Consider the following 17925-nt stretch of genomic DNA (forward strand, 5'->3'; position numbering starts at 1 on the left):
TTAAATGATAACTTGCTTTAGTCAAACCTCACACCATAAAACAATGTTACCTAATCTGTTACCTAAATAAGCTATTTTTTTTTTTTTTTTGCAGAACGCCGTTGTCGTTCCATCAGCAGCTGTTTGCTTAAAGTCCTTAATTAATTCATTTAATGGATCATTGTGGATTCTCTGTGCAGATTAAGGAAGTAGAAGCGAACGGAGACCATGTTTGTTCATTACTTGACAAGCACTAAGCAGTGAGGTAAGCTGATAAATGTCCATTAATTCACTACTGCTCTCCACCATCATCATGTTGTACCGCAGGCCTCCCCAATAGAACAGTGCTGTGGGTGCTGCAGCTTTCTGCCTCTTACATAGAAACACAAATCCCAGTATGATGGCCAGCCCCACCCATCATGATAGCAGATAAATCAGCCCTGACATCCTGTAGACTCAAACTGAAAGGCTTATGACTTCAACGTACAGCAGGGCTTTATTTTTGCTAGGACAGTAATCTAACGATCTCTGGAGAACTCTTTGACTACACAATAACACTAATAACACATAGCATATATTTATAGTACAGTATTAGAGTCACTCTTTTTATCTCCGCTTCCATCTCTCTCATGCTTTAAGAATGAATCACTAAAAATTTTATTAGAGCGGTAGCTGAAACCTGATTGGACTCTGAATTACTGATAGAGTGCAATTATATTGTACTTTCCGAGCCAATCAGTGCCTCAGCGGGTACATTATCACACACACAGATGATTTACAGAAAGTGCAATGATTTCCTCAGGGGCAGGTACACAAACACAGGTGCGTCAGAGTGTGTGTGTGTGTGTGACCTCAGGGTCTCAGTAAATAATAACACAAGCGTGCGTGCGTGTGTATAAAAGCAAGAGCATCTGACCTCCCAGCGAGTAATCAGGTTGAGATGATGTCATCCATCAGGATGAAGTCAGGGCAGAAGAGTGTGTGTTTGTGAGCGTAAAGACAGTAACTGGTTTATTTGCATCTTATTTGCATTTTTATTAGGTCTTTAATGCTATACCCCAGTGTTCACTTACTATGCTGATAAACCGACTGAAGGACTCGCACAGACACACAGTCGCACAATGGAATAAATCCTTAGAGTCAACAAACTAATTCCAGAGTCACACGGGTTAATGCAAACATGCATTAAGACCCATTAGAGGTGCCTGCACACACACAAGGGATATTGTTCAGTGTGAAAGTGACCGCACAAGACCTCCCGCTGTAAACTGCAGAGAGTAAACGAGAGAAAGGGAGAAAGGTCTAAAAAGAGAGATCAATTATAAAGCAGATAAGCGTGTATGTGTGTACATATTGCAATTTAGTCATTTATTAAACTTAGCTCCAAAGCCACTTCCCTAATAAGAAGCTCAGCGTCCCTGGAGTGACCTGCAGTTAAGTGTTTTGCTCAAGGACACAACTTCGATTCTTGTCACCTTAAATGGATAGTTCACCCAGAAATTTAAATACTGTCATCATCTCACTCACCCTCATGTCATTTGAATTCCAGATTTTTATTTTTTCTTGGAATACAAAAGGTATTTAGCAGAATTCTGTTTTAGGGTTTGTATATTTGATATGTTGACCATGATTAAAAACTATCCCAGACCAAGGCCACTTTTTTGTGGTCTGGTGTGGTATCAAAACCACGATCACACTTTTATGACAGGAAAACACATGTTCACATAGACATAGCAGCTGAACTGCAACTGAATTACCTGGTCCCTTTCTTGATATTGTGCTTACTGGTGACACTGGTCGGCCTGGCAATGGGTTTCTTTGGTTTTATCTCTCCATGTGCCTAGAACAAAACACAAATATACCAGAATGGGTTTTAAGGAGAGGTTTTATACAGTCTAGATATGTATGCAAAAAGTTATCCTTAAAAAAACTTGCAAATTAACTGATCATTCAACTACACTTTCTGAAAGCTGTTAGCCAGCATGTTAATACAACAGTTTGTTAGGTTCCCATTCCAGTTTCACTACACTTGGCAATTGGCTTCTACGAACAATGTTTTTTAAACAGCAAGATTTTAGGTTAAAAATAGCAAATAAAAAAAAAATCAAAAGTTTGGAGTCAGTAAGATATTTCCTTTCTTTATTTATATGTTGTTGTTTTTTTTTTTTAAGAAATTCATACTTTTATTCAGCAAGGATGCATTCAATTGATTGAAAGTGACAGTGAAGACATTTCTAATGTTGCAAAAGATTTCTATTTCAAATAATTGCTATTCTTTTAAAATTTATATTCAGAATCATGGAAAACTATATCAAGGTTCCCACAAAAATATTAAGCAGCAAAACTATTTTTAACAGTGATAATAATAAATATTTATTGTGCACCAAATCAGCATATTAGAATGATTTCTGAAGTATTATGTGACACTGAAGACTGGAGTAATCACTGCTGAAAATGTAGCTTTGCCATCACAGAAATAAACTAGTTAATTCAATAAATGAAATAACAAATTACATAAATTAAGTATATTAACATTTTTAATATATTAAAACAGAAAGCAGTTATAATAATATTTCACAGTATTACTATTTTACTGTATTTTTTACTTTAAAAATCAATAAAAAATCTTACCGACCTCAAACTTTTGAACAGTAGCGTACATAAATGTAAAATACATTTAAGTGTTGTAAATCCCCACCATTTCTTTCACATTTAGCATAATTTTCAATCATATTTTTGACTTCAATAAACTTGTACAATATTTTTTTCATGTACAAGTTTCCTTGTAGCATTATTAATATCAGATGCAAAAGCCAATACATAAAAAAAAGAAAATACTTCTTAAAATAGTTTTAGGTGAAGCACAGCATGTCAGACTGCAGGGCACATCAACTTTCAAAAAGTACTTCACATCAGTTAACTACATTATGGCACAGTTCTGGGATTATATTGAAGGGAATGATTTTAACAGATATTATATTTGGTAAGATTTCTCTCGTTGATGTTCATACTGCACAAACTGGGATGGAAACTATATTCAAAGACATCAAGAGGGTGTTTGAAAGGTGTGTTTCAGGTGTTGTGAGCTGTACCAGAGGCAGGATGAGGAGCAGGTGGCCGGTGGTTTGGGATCTCTGTGCTGTGCTGCTGTCAGGTGTCACTTCTGCAGGCAAAACCAGCTGGAACACCTGCGCACACACACACACACTTTTATTAATGTGGGGTTCCAAGCGCTTGCCACTGTAAAAGTGATCTACAGTATCACCAGTCATCACGAGATCAGTCACACACAAACATACACACACACACACGCACAAACATCTGTGGTGTGGTGAGGCGAGAACCGTTACTTGTGCTGGTCTGCGGCAGATTTGTGAGGAAATGAGGCAGAATAAAGAGTGTAGATTTACTGCTGGGTAATCAGCTTTAAAGGTCAAACTCATCAGATGAGAGAGAGAGAGAGAGAGAGAGAGCCCTGCCCTGATCTGATGTTTCCAGCACATCTACATTATATTATGCCAAATTACTGTATTATATTACTTAGATGTCTATTTTGCTTCTGTAAATATGTCTAATCCCTTATTTTATTTTTATTTCTAGTTTATATACTTACATACATTAGTAACTCATTTCGCACTACATGCTTAATGCTTTTTATATATTATTATTATTACTATTATTATTTTTCTTTCTGTTAATACATATGTGCACTATTTGTAAGCAGTCCAGCTGCAATTGCTTTGGCAATACAAATGTAAAATTTTTGTCATGCCAATAAAGCACTCTTAAATTGAAAATTGAAATTGAGAGAGAGAGAGAGATGGATAGTATACCTTTCCTTTGACGGTCACTCTCACGTATGTTGGCTGAACATCCACATCCAGCAGTGAGGTGTCCATATGCCTACGGCACAGAAGAGACCAATGTGAGAGTGGATGCTGTTAGGAGAAAAGTTACTAAATGACAAATACATTTTACTCAAAGAAAAAAAGAAAGTATACTGCTAAATCATGACTTAATCATTTTGTGCCAATTGTTGTGCAGGACAAGAGCCAGCTGGAGTGAGTGAGTGAGTGAGTGAGTGTGTCTGTACCTGTAAACATGTATTTCCAAACGCATGCAGTTGTTCTCATCCTCAGTGAGACTGAAGTCCAACCTTGGAGGTAGAGATCACATGAAATAAATATTTCTAAAAAAAAAGCTGGTACTATAGTGTTTGAGTATGTGTATGAGCTCATGTGTATCTCTGGTTGGAGTGAGGCACTGTTGATGTATGATATATATGCTGTTAGGAAGTTACTAAATGACAAATACATTTTACTCAAAGAAAAAAAGAAAGTATACTGCTAAATCATGACTTAATCATTTTGTGCCGATTGTTGTGCAGGACAAGAGCCAGCTGGAGTGAGTGAGTGAGTGAGTGAGTGAGTGTGTCTGTACCTGTAAACATGTATTTCCAAACGCATGCAGTTGTTCTCATCCTCAGTGAGACTGAAGTCCAACCTTGGAGGTAGAGATCACATGAAATAAATATTTCTAAAACTCAAGCTGGTACTATAGTGTTTGAGTATGTGTATGAGCTCATGTGTATCTCTGGTTGGAGTGAGGCACTGTTGATGTATGATATATACTGTATCTCTCCTGTGACCTAGTTTAGCCATCTTACCTGTTGTTGATTTCCTGTTTATCACTATAAATAGATTCAAGTTATCACTTGTGCTTTTATGCCTGTCTTGCTAGCCCTAGTCTCATCTAGCCAGACTTTTGACTGTTGGCATAAATTCTGGTCCACTTTGCACATTATTCTGCCCACACTCTCAGAAAAAAAAGGTACAACTGACACTGGGGCGGTACCCACTCAAAAGGTACGAATATGTACACTTTAGGTACTAACATGTATTCTTTAAGTAAGCTAATATGTACCTTAAATGTACGAAGATGTACCATTTATGGATAAATGGGGTACAGAGATATACCTTTTAATTTTTGTACCTTAGAGTACTGCTCCAGTGACAGCGTTGTACCTTTTTTTTTTGATAAGTCCATTTGTTTGCTTTGCCTCATTGAATTTTGACCTTATGCCTGTTTTTGGACATATGCATTTTGGATATATGCAGTTTTCCATTTTTCCTTTTGGATTGTGGATTCTGTCACTTTAAAATGGTGAGAGCTGGCTTCAGTCTGACTGACTGCAACACGATTTATTGTAGCCAGGGTCTGTCCACCACAACACAAAATCATGTTCATAAGGTATGGAATTGTGCCTTAGAATTTATGAATTTGTTTGAGAAAATAAGCAGCAAGCAAAAGAAAATGTGTTTGGCTGCTTTCTGTCAGCTGAGTTCGTCCTGTCTAAGTAGGACAGTCCTTGGCTAGAATAATCTGCAAATTGGACCGCACTGACGTTTGGCTACACATGAGTAGTGTGTTTGTGTGTTTTTGTGTGTGTACTTGGGCTCATTGATGTTCAGCACTCGTCCATCTGCAGTAATCAGAGTTCTAGGGGTTTTGGTTTTAGGCTTCTCTCTGTAGAAACACAGAATTGACTGCAGTAAGAAACATTGTTTACAGGAAAAACATGCAAAAGCTTAATGTCTTTCTCTTCTTTATCTCATAGAAATGTAAAGATTGAGAAATGGGCATCACAGTGATATTTAGATATAGATACCATTACAGTGATTTCAGTCCTCTTTTTCTTAGTAAGCAAGTACCTCTCTTTCTCTTTGGCCCTTCTCTTGTCCTCCAGATGGCGATGGGCCTCTAGTCTGGATTCTGGTGTGAATGGGCATGGCTTTTCCCAGAATTCCTTCTCTTTATCCTCGGTGTGGGCCTTGGAGCTTGATTCTGGATTCTGATGGGTCCCGTTTTGGTTTTCAGAGAGCAATCTGTGTGAAATAATCATTACGGTTAAGGCTCATCAAAAGAAAAAAATCACAGTTCTGGCTCAAAGCAGATAACTCTCTTTTTTACGCAAAACACCATAGTATGTTCATATTCAAAGAAATTTCTTCAAAATCAATTATATTATGAGGAATTTTCTGTGAATGTAGCTTTTCAAGTACCTTCAATAAGCTTTTCAAAAGAGAGTTTAGGGTGAATCAGTATAAAACCTGTGTGTACTTTCTACTGTGTGAATTATACAGACTTCAATAAGTTTACTTTAATTTCTAAAAAGGTAAATTTCAGGGTACAATCTGTAAAATTTATCTAATACAACCCGCATTTTAGCTCTCCTAATTCAGTTATTCAAACTTCAGCTACTTTACAGACACTCACTGGTTTATTTGAGGATCCTCCTGCTTTTCTGTTGTCTCTTTCAAACCACTTATTTTTTGTTCCTCTCTTTTCTCTAAATACTCCGCCTCCTGCTCTAAAACATGTCTCCTCACTGCGTCCAGTTCCTGCAGGGCCTGAATACGCTCACCTCGCCTGATTTCTTTCCCATCCAACCACTGCAAAGCACAAAAGACAGTCGTTCATAAATAGCGCAAGGCTAAAAATGTCTCTGTATATGTCTGTCTCAGTGCAATACCTGTAGTTGAGGCAGACATGACACCACATACTGTCTGTATCCGTGAAATTCAGTACAAGGGTTTCCCACCAGGTAGAGCTCTCTGAGAAGAACGTTCTGCTTCAGAGACTCCACACTGCTCAGCTTACCCACAAAATTCACCGTCAGGTCTAGTTTCTGTAAGCTCTCACAGCCTACACACAAATACACACATATATTAGTTACATGCATACACGTGAACTGATTGACACAAAAATCAAGCCTGCTTAGAGCTGTAATACAGTATGTTTGCAACAAAATACCTATATTACACCACACTTTTCAAGCAAAACATTTCACAAAAAGAGAGCTGCTAATTTTCAAATGATGAACACATATACTGTTAAAATTAAGCATTTGAACATTTTCTGGTTGTCAGAATTGAATCATGTACATAATTCATATGATAAACTACACTTGTGGTTGCTCTGCTAGGACACTCATGTGAATTTGAGGAGAACTGCACATTCGTTAAAAACAATGTTGGGACCAGTTGGTTAAAAGTTAATTAAATGGTTCAGAATTTTTTTTTATTATTTCTGAGTAGGTGTCACGCCCTTGGACTGCCCCTGTGTTCCCTGTCTTGTGTTTTGCTCCCCATGTGCTCCGTATGACCCAGTTTCCCTCGTGTTGATTTGTGTTTTTTGATTTCAGGTGTTCCCTCATTAGTTTCCATGGTTGTTGATGAATTACTCCACCTGTTTCAGTTCTCCCTGATTACGTTCCCTGTGTTTATAAGCCCAGTGTTTCCTGTGTCTAGCTTCCGGTGTTAAACGCCATCTCTGTGTGTGTTACCCTGTTCATTAAAGTTTGTAAAGTTGAGTTACTCCTGCGTCTCCTCGTTCCGACAGTAGGGTCATTATCAGAGGCGGACAGTAACTAAGTACATTTACTTGAGTATTGTACTTAAGTACACTTTTTGAGTATCTGTACTTTACGTAATGGAGTAATATTTGACCAGCAGTATCTGTACTTTCACTCAAGTAATGGAGTTGAGTACTTTGTCCGCCTCTGGTCATTATAGTTAAAATCATATAAAAACGTTTTTATTACTTGACATAAAATAAATGTTAAATTAAATAAAATGACAAAAAAAAAAACTTGCCAAGGAAACAGCTCTCATTTTCATTTAACTTGATGTACTAAAATAACTCAAACTGAAACAAAAATTACTAAAAAACATAGACATATTTTTAAAAAAACTAATGCACAAAAATCCACAAAATTGCTAAAACTTACCAAATTCACTATATATATATATATATATATATATATATAGTCTGCCCACATTTTCTGCATAAACAAAGTTAAAAGCATATGAATAGCCATGCGTTTAGTTGTGTTCCCACTGATATGTTCAGGAATGTTTGCTTAACGTTACCTATCTTTGGGATGAGGTTGTTCTGTAAGTAGAGGATTTTGAGGTCTCTGCACCATTTGTCGATATGCTCGATCCTCTCGATGTCCTGCTGATGGAGGGAAACCTCCTCCAGGGAAAAGATCTCCCCATTATTGTGTTCTGCTCTGCGGCGGATCAGATCCTCACTGACTGATCAGAAAGCAGGGAAAGAGAGGATTAGTTTACCAACAGCAAAACCGCAAAAAAAACAAACATTTAACTTTATTTGTGAAGAATCATTTATTTAAAGAGGCATATAATACAATAACTGTTTTATTATATGAATAGATTAAAATTGTCTTTATATTAGGAATAAAGCACTTACTGCGGACCATGACTTGCTGGCAAGTGTGTTATGCGTTGCTATAGAAATGGGCACGCTGCAGAAGCTCGTGCTTGTGTTTCCAGGCCTATCCTTTGAAACGTTCCACCCGAGCAAAACATCAGAATCAAAAAATCATTCAGTATTTATTTCGACAATAATAGTCCTAATCTTCACTAGCACTGTGTAATCGTGACACACGGCTGAACAACAAGTTTATTGGCCATTCATCAACAAAACGCTCCAGTTGCTCAGTTTATATTCAAGTAGCAACTCTGCCACCTAGCGGTCAGGGTGAACAATAACAGTCAAAGAAATGTATTGATTTTGGAGATGCTGAGTGAAGGATGTAACAACATTCTTCTGGATTGGGGGAACTAAATGTTTTAGACATATTTTAAAATCACATAATTTTCCAGAATTGCCTGTCAATTCCAATTGTTTCAGAATTGGTGGGGGCATTGATCTGGTTCGCCCGCAGATCTGGCAACAGATTCATCGAATCCAGGAATCCACGTAACACAGAATAAACATGTTTTCCACATGTTAGTATCATTGTTGGGACAGTTGACAGTAGCCATTGATTTCCATAGTATGGAAAAAAATACTGCAGATGTCTAGTGGCTTCTGTTTGGTTACCAACATTCTTCAAAATATCATCTTTTGTCTTAAACAGAACAAAGGAATTCATACATGTTTGGAACAAGTGGAGGGTGAGTAAATGATGGCAGAATTTTCATTATTGGGTGAACTATCCCTTTAAGTTCAAATGTCATATGCCTACATGAGAATTAAATGTGAGTATTCTTCATGCTCCAGATTCAAATAATATTGGCAGTAATAGACAAGAATGAGAGACTTAAGAGAGTTGCCCTTGCAGTAATGTTTATTGAGTGAACAGTACCCAGCATTACAGAGTGATTCCTGTGGTAAAACATAATACATCAGGAGAAAAACACACACAATGTGAAAATACACAACATTCAGGGAACTTTTAAAAGCTGGTCAAGTAAAATATCTGCTGGAGAAATCATTATACATTTATTTATACTGTATTGCTTGATGTAGTATTCATACCTGTTGATATTGGTCAACAGAGTAGACTAAGTGCTAGTTTGCTGTAGATTACAAAAAATCTCTTTCAAAACCTGCTGCAAAATTTACAGAAATTGTGTAGATAAAATGAACATAATAAACTAAATTTACATAGATTGCTCTTACATACGAAATCTCAGAGAAAATGATTGTATATTTTTCCTGCCCTTTTGAAAATAAATCAAGGACTACATTTTACTGAAATACAACACGTATAGTAATTAATCACTGAATGTGCTAAAGTAGAAATTTCATCAATCTTGTGAAGACAGTATATTATTAATATTGTTTGGACTGTTACTGTCATTGATGACTCTTCCATATTCATACATTAAGTTCTCTACAATAATTATTTTTTTTATTCAGAAATCGGGCATGTGTTATTTCCACAGAGTTCGGCAGACTTCAGAACGTCTTATAGTTGCTGATTTATTTTGGAGCTCAAACTTCTAATATGCAGTTTTATTTGCTGAATCACTTGAATCATCTATATTTTTAGATCACACAGTTTAACCTTTGATTCTGTTCTGGAAAAGAATACAGATAGTGAATTGAAATTAAACCCAGCATAGAGAGGCTGAGTGAATGTGGTGTGGACTCTGTGAATGAGGGTCATTGTGTCAGAGACTCTGTAGAAGGACAGAGTTCCTGCACCGTGATCCACGTACACTCCTATTCTAGAGGAGCTGGAGACTACAGGGAGTTCAGTTCCTTCGTTATTGTGCCAGAATGAGCAATTGGACCTATAGCAGGCCAAACTCCAGGACTGATCATTACAACCAAACTCACTCTCATCACCCCGTCCCTTCCTGTTGATGCTCTTATATGACACTGATATATCCACCCGCCCACTCCACTCAACCTCCCAGTAACAGCGTCCACACACACTCTCTCTACACAACACTTGTGACCAGTGATCAAATCTGTCTGGATGATCAGGATACGGCTGGACTTTATTAGTGTACGTAATCACTTTGTTCCCCTCAGACAAACAGAGAAGTTTGTTCACTGTGTTTAAATCCACATTGAGCTGACGTGAATCTAATAGAGACAGAGCATATAATACACATGTAAATCAGGAAATCTAAACTTCACTCATTAAAACTTTTTATAGACAGTAACACGGTTAAAGTGAAGGTAACAGAGAGCCGGTACTTTTGATATCAAGTGACGTGACTCTCGCTGTAATTGACATCATAAAACTGTGTCTACATGAATTGTCAGAGTCTCTTTGTTCTTTAGTTGCACAATAGAAATGTTTGATTGTATTCCTCAAATTCTTTTACTAAGAAGTCATAGAGTAATTCATGACTCATTTATTGGCTCTAGTTCTGCGTTCATAAAAAAAACTTGTTCTGATTAAATACTGAAGGAATATAACTGATTTGAATCTCATGTGAAATAAAAATCATGATTGATGTTTGTGTATTTAATGGAGTTTAGTCTGCATGTTTCAGTCTGTTGTTGAATTTCATTATAGTAGGTTTAACTGTCATTAGTCTTGGTGTGTGTTTCTTTGAGACTTACATTGTAGAAACTCCTTCCTGGTTTTGGGCTCAGGGGTAGGACTGTTCATAATATCTGTTACTATGGAAACCAAAGATATGATTTATTGTAATTCAGGGAAACTAAATCAAAACCATGTCAGATTCCGATATGCTTTGTACTTCTACACAGTGTTATATGATGAATGACATACTTCTCTTATTAAAGAAAGAGTCATTGTTTTACCTTTACTAGATAACCTTTTTATCTCCTCTCTGCAGAAATGCTCCAGTTTCTCTCTCATTTGAGTCATGGATTTTTCAACATCATCAAAAGAGAGACAAGAACTGAGAGTGATGCTGGGCGAGTCTGTAGATCCAGGAGGGACAGAGAGAGACTGGAAACACTACACAAACACAAAGACACAAAACACCAGCTAAAGACACAGAAACATTTGACAGAAACAATCTCTGTACAACATGCTCTTCCCTTCCTGAAGACCACTGTCCTGTTTGTCAGATCTCTGTTACCTGGAGGAAATGGATGTGATTGTCTGTGTGTGAAAGTTGCTCCAGCTCAGCGTCTCTCCTCCTCAGATCTTCAATCTCATTTTTCAGTTGCTCCAATAGTACTTCAGCTTGACTCAATGCAGATGTTTCTTGAGCCCTGATCAGCTGTGTGACCTCAGAGCGGCTTCTCTCAATGGAGCGGATCAGCTCAGTAAAGATCCTCTCACTGTCCTCCACTGCTGCCTGTGCAGAGCGCTGGTAGGACACAGAGAGAGAAGCATCAGAATCAGTCCATTCACTCAGCTCTTACTGCTACCTCACACAGCCTGTTCCCCACAGTGAGCTTCAGTGGGACTGAAAGAGCTCCAGCACTGGCTCCTCGCTGACTGACTGAGGAGAGTCCAAACTGAGTCTGAAACAGCTCTTCAGCAGCCAGCAGCTGTTCTTCTGCTCAAAACTCACCTTGTGAGACTCTACAGACTTTCTCAGCCTCTGAATCTCCTCCTTTCTTTTCTCGATTTTTTGGCGGAGTTTTCTCTGGGTTTCTTCCAACTGTCTCTGTAGAAATAACAAACACGTTCAAAGTCCATTTGTCATATGCTCTTCAGATGACAGCTAATTACAGCTGTCCCTATGTATGAGACTGCCACGAAATGAATAGTTACAAAGTAAAACAAATATGGTGATAAACTAAATGATTACATAATAGTATTATCATTGTTTAGAACTACTCAGTCATCTTTTACTATGTAGCTGTTATGGAATCATAAATATTTGTATTTAGTACAAGTACTAGCAGTGTCTTTTAGTTCATACCTGTTTCTCTGTCCACTCAGCTACAGCAGATACAGTCTTGTGGTTTCTGTGCACATCCATTGTACACAGATAACATACACAGTGCTGGTCAGTACGACAAAAAATTTCCAGCGGTTTATCATGTAGAGGGCAGATCATCTCCTGCAGTCGTCCAGTGGCGTCCATCACGTTATGTCGCTTTCCTGAGTAAAATTCTTCATCCCGTTTAAAATGATTTTGACAAAAAGATTCTAGACACGTCAGACAGGACTTGATGGCTTTGTTTTTGTCCCCAGTACACACGTCACACTCCACATCTCCAGATTCAGCGTAACACTGGTCAGGATGAACAGCTTGGAGTTTTGTCTTCTTGAGTTTCTCCAGCACTTCAGCCAGCATGGTGTTTTTACCTAAAACAGGTCTTGGAGTGAAGGTCTGTCTGCACTGAGGGCACCTGTAGACTCCCTTCTGCTCATCCTGATCCCAGTAGCCTGTAATACAGCTCATACAGTAACTGTGTCCACAGGGAATTGTCACTGGATCCTTTAGTAGATCCAGACAGACTGGACAGACAAACTGATCCTGAGCCAAAGAAATACTGGATTCTGCCATTTTAATGCTCAACAATGGATCACATATAGTTTTCTCTGAACTGAGCTGTTTCCTGGTTTTGTGTTTAAGAATCATGTGCATACGGGTGTGCCAATAAGATAATAAAAAGTTAAACAATATAGGACAGCCTCAAATACAGACTCAATATAAGCTGAGTGTAAGAATGCAAAGCTACAGTGAGCCAGTAGAGGGCACTGTCTCAGACACTATCAACACATACAGTACATCCCTCCACTGTCCAAAATGCTCATCATCTTTAGGGTCACAGCAACTATCAACACATGAAAGCAAATCCAGAAAGTCAGTCCGTCCGAAGAGGCAAGGAAGGCTTTGAGTATTTTTTAAATCATGTTTTAACTGATTTACCCATTAATGTGCATAATTCAGATGTGTTGTATTAGTGATTAGTGAGATTGATGCGGCATTGATTATCAAGACTATTTTAATAGGCCTACTGTATATCAGGGGAATATCATTTGTGTACATGAGCATAATTATTAGCAAATATATGAAAACCTGCTGAAATATGTTATTGGTTCAATGATAAATATTATTGTACATATCAGCCTCCACAAAAAATTACCACTGCAGTAGGCTATTTAAAGAATATACACTAGAATCTAAATTCTTCTCAACACAACCACACATTGCCCCTGACACGATTTACTCACTCTGGTGTTGTTCCAAACCAATGTGACTGACTTTCTTCTCTGGAAAAAAATACTTTTTTTTTTTTTTTTGGACAAATATCCGGGTTATTGCGAATGTCATGCTCCAAAACAACAAAAATACTGTAAAAGTGGACCTTATTATTCACTTATAAATTTGTTCAATTTAAAGACAGGAGAGCTGCTGTAACAAAGAAAATGTTACTGGGAATCTGAAAACAACAGCATGTGGTATGTCTTTCCCATAAAGCTTGGTGGCAGCAACATGGATTTGATTGATTTATTTGAGCATGAGCAAGATATTAACTGATTTAACTACTTTATTACTTATATCAAGCTATTTCATTTCAAAGAGGAATTATTAGATACACTCATTTAACAGCGAGTTGTTACAAGGGTCTCTCGTTCAAATGTCACACGTCTAAACAAGAAGTAAATATTCAATGTTTTTTCATGCTCCAAAAAACAAAAAGGAAGAAGAAGAAGAAAATCACCCCAAAAATATAGACAAGAATGAGAGAGTTGAGAGAGTAGCCCTGGCAGTGATGTTTATTGAGTGAACTGTACCCAGTGTTACAGAGTTTTTGTAGTAAAACGGAATACATCAGCAGAAACCCACAAAAAGTGACAACACACAAAATACAGGGAGGTTTTATGACTCCTATTAAATCTAATCAAGCAAAATATATTTTGACTTACTGATACTGATCAACAAAGTAGACCAATAAGCTCTAGCTTGCTTGTTAACTATTACAATTTAGGTGTCTGTTGCAAAACTTACAGAAATTGTCTAGATCAAAAAAACATGAATTTTACTGAAATAGATTTTAAATACATTTTAATGTGGGTTGTTGTAATGTATAATGAAATACATTTTACTGTGGGTTGTTGAATGTGAAATTTCATCAGCCTCTGAAGACTTGAACATACACAGTGTAACCTGATATTATACTATACTGTCAAAGTCAATTTTAATATTCATTTCTTTTTTATACTCACCAGTCATTGTTAGATCATATCAGAAGATATTTTTTCAGAAAGCTGCCAAGTTTTTTAATGAGAGATGATCAGTGTTGATTTATTTATTAGAAAGTAAAAGACTTCAGTATCCAAGTTGCTGATTTATCATGAAGCTTAAACTGTTAATATGCTATTTTATTTGTAGAATGAAGTTGTATCTTATTTATAACTTACATAGTTTAACTTTTGTTACACTTTTACATAATGAACTGAACTCAAACCCAGCATAGAGAGGCTGAGTGAATGTGGTGTGGACTCTGTGAATGAGGGTCATTGTGTCAGAGACGCTGTAGAAGGACAGAGTTCCTGCACCGTGATCCACATACACTCCTATTCTAGAGGAGCTGGAGACTACAGGGAGTTCAGTTCCTTCGTTATTATGCCAGAATGAGCAACGAGAGTCAGAGCAGAACAAACACCAGGACTGATCATTACAACCAAACTCGCTCTTCTTTCCCCGTCTCTTCCTGTTGATGCTCTTATATGACACTGATATATACACCCAACCACTCCACTCAACCTCCCAGTAACAGCGTCCACACACACTCTCTCTACACAACACCTGTGACCAGTGATCAAATCTGTCTGGATGATCAGGATACGGCTGTTCTTCACGAGTGTATTCAATCACTCTGTTCTCTTCCGACAGACAGAGATTCTTATTTACTGTGTTTAAGTCCAGAGTGAGTTGATGAGAATCTAATGGAGATAGAGCATGTAATCCACATGAAAGTCAGCAAATTTCAATCATTAAAATAATACTTAAGTTTTACTTAGCTTTTTATGGACCGTAAAACTATTTAAGCTAAGATAAAAGTGAGTTTATGAATTGTTAGAGTCTGTCTTTAGTTGCAAATTAGAAATTATATTTTGATGTTAGGGTGATTATAAATATATATATATATATATATATATATAAGCTGCCGTTGCATGATCCATATGGATGCTGCACATTGGTTGTGTTTGAGGAGAAAAACTGATTCAATATTAAAGGTTAACTGATTTGAATAAAGTCTCATGTGAAATGAGAATCTTTATTCATGAACTGATGTTTGTTCATAGTTATGTATTTTAAGAAGTATTTTTTATTTTGCAGTTTTATTGGGTGGGTTAAAACCTGTTCAGAGAGACTTACATTGAAGGAACTCCTCCCTGGTTTTCGGTTCAGAGGTGGGAATGATCACAATGTATGTTACTATGGAAACAGATCTGTATTATAATTCACATACTGTATAAAGAGAAACTATTAAAACCATGTCACATTCAGATATTGATATGCTTTGTACATAAAAAATATTACATTATTACATTATATTTTATTGGGTGGGTTAAAACCTGTTCAGAGAGACTTACATTGAAGGAACTCCTCCCTGGTTTTCGGTTCAGAGGTGGGAATGATCACAATGTATGTTACTATGGAAACAGATCTGTATTATAATTCACATACTGTATAAAGAGAAACTATTAAAACCATGTCACATTCAGATATTGATATGCTTTGTACATAAAAAATATTACATTATTACATTATACTGCATGTATGACCTATTTTTCTCATAAACGGATGAGTTAGTGTTTTACCTCTACCAGATATCTTTTCTATCTCCTCCCTGCAGAAATTCTCCAGTTTTTCTCTCAGATGAGACACAGATTTACCAATATCATCAAAAGAGAGACGAGAACTGACAGTTATTTTGGGCGAGTCTGTAGATTCAGGAGGAACAGAGAGAGACTGGAAACTCTATACAAAGACACAAAACACCAGCTAAAGACAGAAACATTTGATAGAAACAAAAATCTCTGAACAACATGCTCTTCCCTTCCTGAAGACCACTGTCCTGTTTGTCAGATCTCTGTTACCTGGAGGAAATGGATGTGATTGTCTGTGTGTGAAAGCTGCTCCAGCTCAGCGTCTCTCCTCCTCAGATCTTCAATCTCCTGCTCCAGTTGCTCCAGCTGTCCTTCAGCTCGACTCACTGCAGCATTTTCCTGATCTCTTATCAGCTGTGTGACCTCAGAGCGGCTTCTCTCAATGGAGCGGATCAGCTCAGTAAAGATCCTCTCACTGTCCTCCACTGCTGCCTGTGCAGAGCGCTGTTAGGACACAGAGAGAGAAGCATCAGAATCAGTCCATTCACTCAGCTCTTACTGCTACCTCACACAGCCTGTTCCCCACAGTGGGCTTCAGTGGGACTGAAAGAGCTCCAGCACTGGCTCCTCACTGACTGACTGGAGGAGAGTCATAACTGAGTCTGAAACAGCTCTTCAGCAGCCAGCAGTTGTTCTTCTGCTCAAAACTCACCTTGTGAGACTCTACAGCCTCTCTCAGCTTCTCAAGCACCTTCTGTCTCTCCTGGATTCTCAGCTGGTTTTTACTTTGCATCTCACCCAGCTGTCTCTGTAGGAATAACAAATAATCATGAACCTGAATCATGAATAATACTGCATGCTAAAAACAAGTAAATAGCTATACTTAAGAATAAATATATCAGTTTACCTGTTTCTCAGTCCTCTCTGCTGCAGCTGATACAGTCTCATGGTTTTTGTGTTTATCCATTGTACACAAATAACATATACACTGCTGATCAGTACAACAGAAAATCTCCAGTAGTTTCTCGTGTTGAGGGCAGATCATCTCCTGCAGTTGTCCAGTGGCATCCATTAGATTGTGTCCCTTACCTCTGAAGAAAGTTTCATGTTGTTCAAGATGATTTTGACAGTAAGAGTTCAGACACACCAGACAGGACTTGATGGCTTTGTTTTTGTCCCCAGTACACACGTCACACTCCACATCTCCAGATCCAGCGTAACACTGGTCAGGATGAACAGCTTGGAGTTTTGTCTTCTTGAGTTTCTCCAGCACTTCAGCCAGCATGGTGTTTTTACCTAAAACAGGTCTTGGAGTGAAGGTCTGTCTGCACTGAGGGCAGCTGTAGACTCCCTTCTGATCATCCTGATCCCAGTAGCCTGTAATACAGCTCATACAGTAACTGTGTCCACAGGTAAGGGCCACTGGATCCTTCAGTAGATCCAGACAGATTGCACAGTTAAATTCTTCCAGAGACCATGAAGTACTGGCGTCTGCCATTTTGCTGCGTAGAGACATGTACAACTGCCTAACTTTCGTTTTCTCCAAACTGAGGCGTTTCCCGTGTTGTGTGACAGTAAGGTTAGTCATTCTTGAGACGTGGGACAAAACAGGTCCAGCAAGGGTAACTGCTATTAGCTTTTTAATTTTAAATGTCATGAGGGATTAATAATAGAATGTATTTAACACAATTATCACCTTCAATTAAATTTTCTCATTATTATACCAAATCTGTGTTTCTTAATGTCCTCTCACTACATCTAAAACAGTGTGTCCACAGAGAAGGGTTCAATCATTCATATGCAATAAAATGGATAAAAATGTTTTTTTAATGATGAAAAAGAGCTTGTTTTATCAAAAGCAACACTTAATAATATCTCCTATCAAAGCAAGGTTGTTTTTT

The 17925-nt window shown here is 37.6% G+C and overlaps 3 protein-coding genes across 3 annotated transcripts; all 3 read right to left on the reverse strand.

Moving 5' to 3' along the window:
- Nucleotides 1–1024: 1024 nt before the first annotated feature.
- LOC107721696 (protein tilB homolog) lies at nt 1025–8263 on the reverse strand. The gene is made up of 11 exons (XM_016529834.1): nt 8254–8263; nt 7911–8078; nt 6512–6684; nt 6256–6431; nt 5691–5864; nt 5431–5505; nt 4420–4482; nt 3813–3882; nt 3072–3167; nt 1737–1819; nt 1025–1247 (listed from the first exon to the last, which is right to left on the reverse strand). The coding sequence occupies exons 1-11, from the start codon at nt 8261–8263 to the stop codon at nt 1175–1177; spliced, it is 1161 nt and encodes a 386-aa protein (XP_016385320.1). The 3' UTR covers nt 1025–1174.
- Nucleotides 8264–9648: 1385 nt separating this feature from the next.
- On the reverse strand, nt 9649–12767 carry LOC107721747 (tripartite motif-containing protein 16-like). Its single transcript, XM_016529907.1, has 6 exons — nt 12156–12767; nt 11802–11897; nt 11361–11594; nt 11077–11236; nt 10873–10932; nt 9649–10386 (listed from the first exon to the last, which is right to left on the reverse strand). The coding sequence occupies exons 1-6, from the start codon at nt 12744–12746 to the stop codon at nt 9833–9835; spliced, it is 1695 nt and encodes a 564-aa protein (XP_016385393.1). The 5' UTR covers nt 12747–12767; the 3' UTR covers nt 9649–9832.
- A 1186-nt stretch (nt 12768–13953) lies between these two features.
- On the reverse strand, nt 13954–17601 carry LOC107721746 (tripartite motif-containing protein 16-like protein). Its single transcript, XM_016529906.1, has 6 exons — nt 16932–17601; nt 16737–16832; nt 16295–16528; nt 16016–16175; nt 15788–15847; nt 13954–15133 (listed from the first exon to the last, which is right to left on the reverse strand). Exons 1-6 carry the CDS (start codon nt 17538–17540, stop codon nt 14598–14600), a joined length of 1695 nt encoding a protein of 564 aa, XP_016385392.1. The 5' UTR covers nt 17541–17601; the 3' UTR covers nt 13954–14597.
- Between the last annotated feature and the right edge of the window lie 324 nt (nt 17602–17925).

Source organism: Sinocyclocheilus rhinocerous, unplaced genomic scaffold (genome assembly GCF_001515625.1).
Source record: "Sinocyclocheilus rhinocerous isolate Xijiao unplaced genomic scaffold, SAMN03320098_v1.1 scaffold1112, whole genome shotgun sequence".
NCBI classification, from domain to species: domain Eukaryota; kingdom Metazoa; phylum Chordata; class Actinopteri; order Cypriniformes; family Cyprinidae; genus Sinocyclocheilus; species Sinocyclocheilus rhinocerous.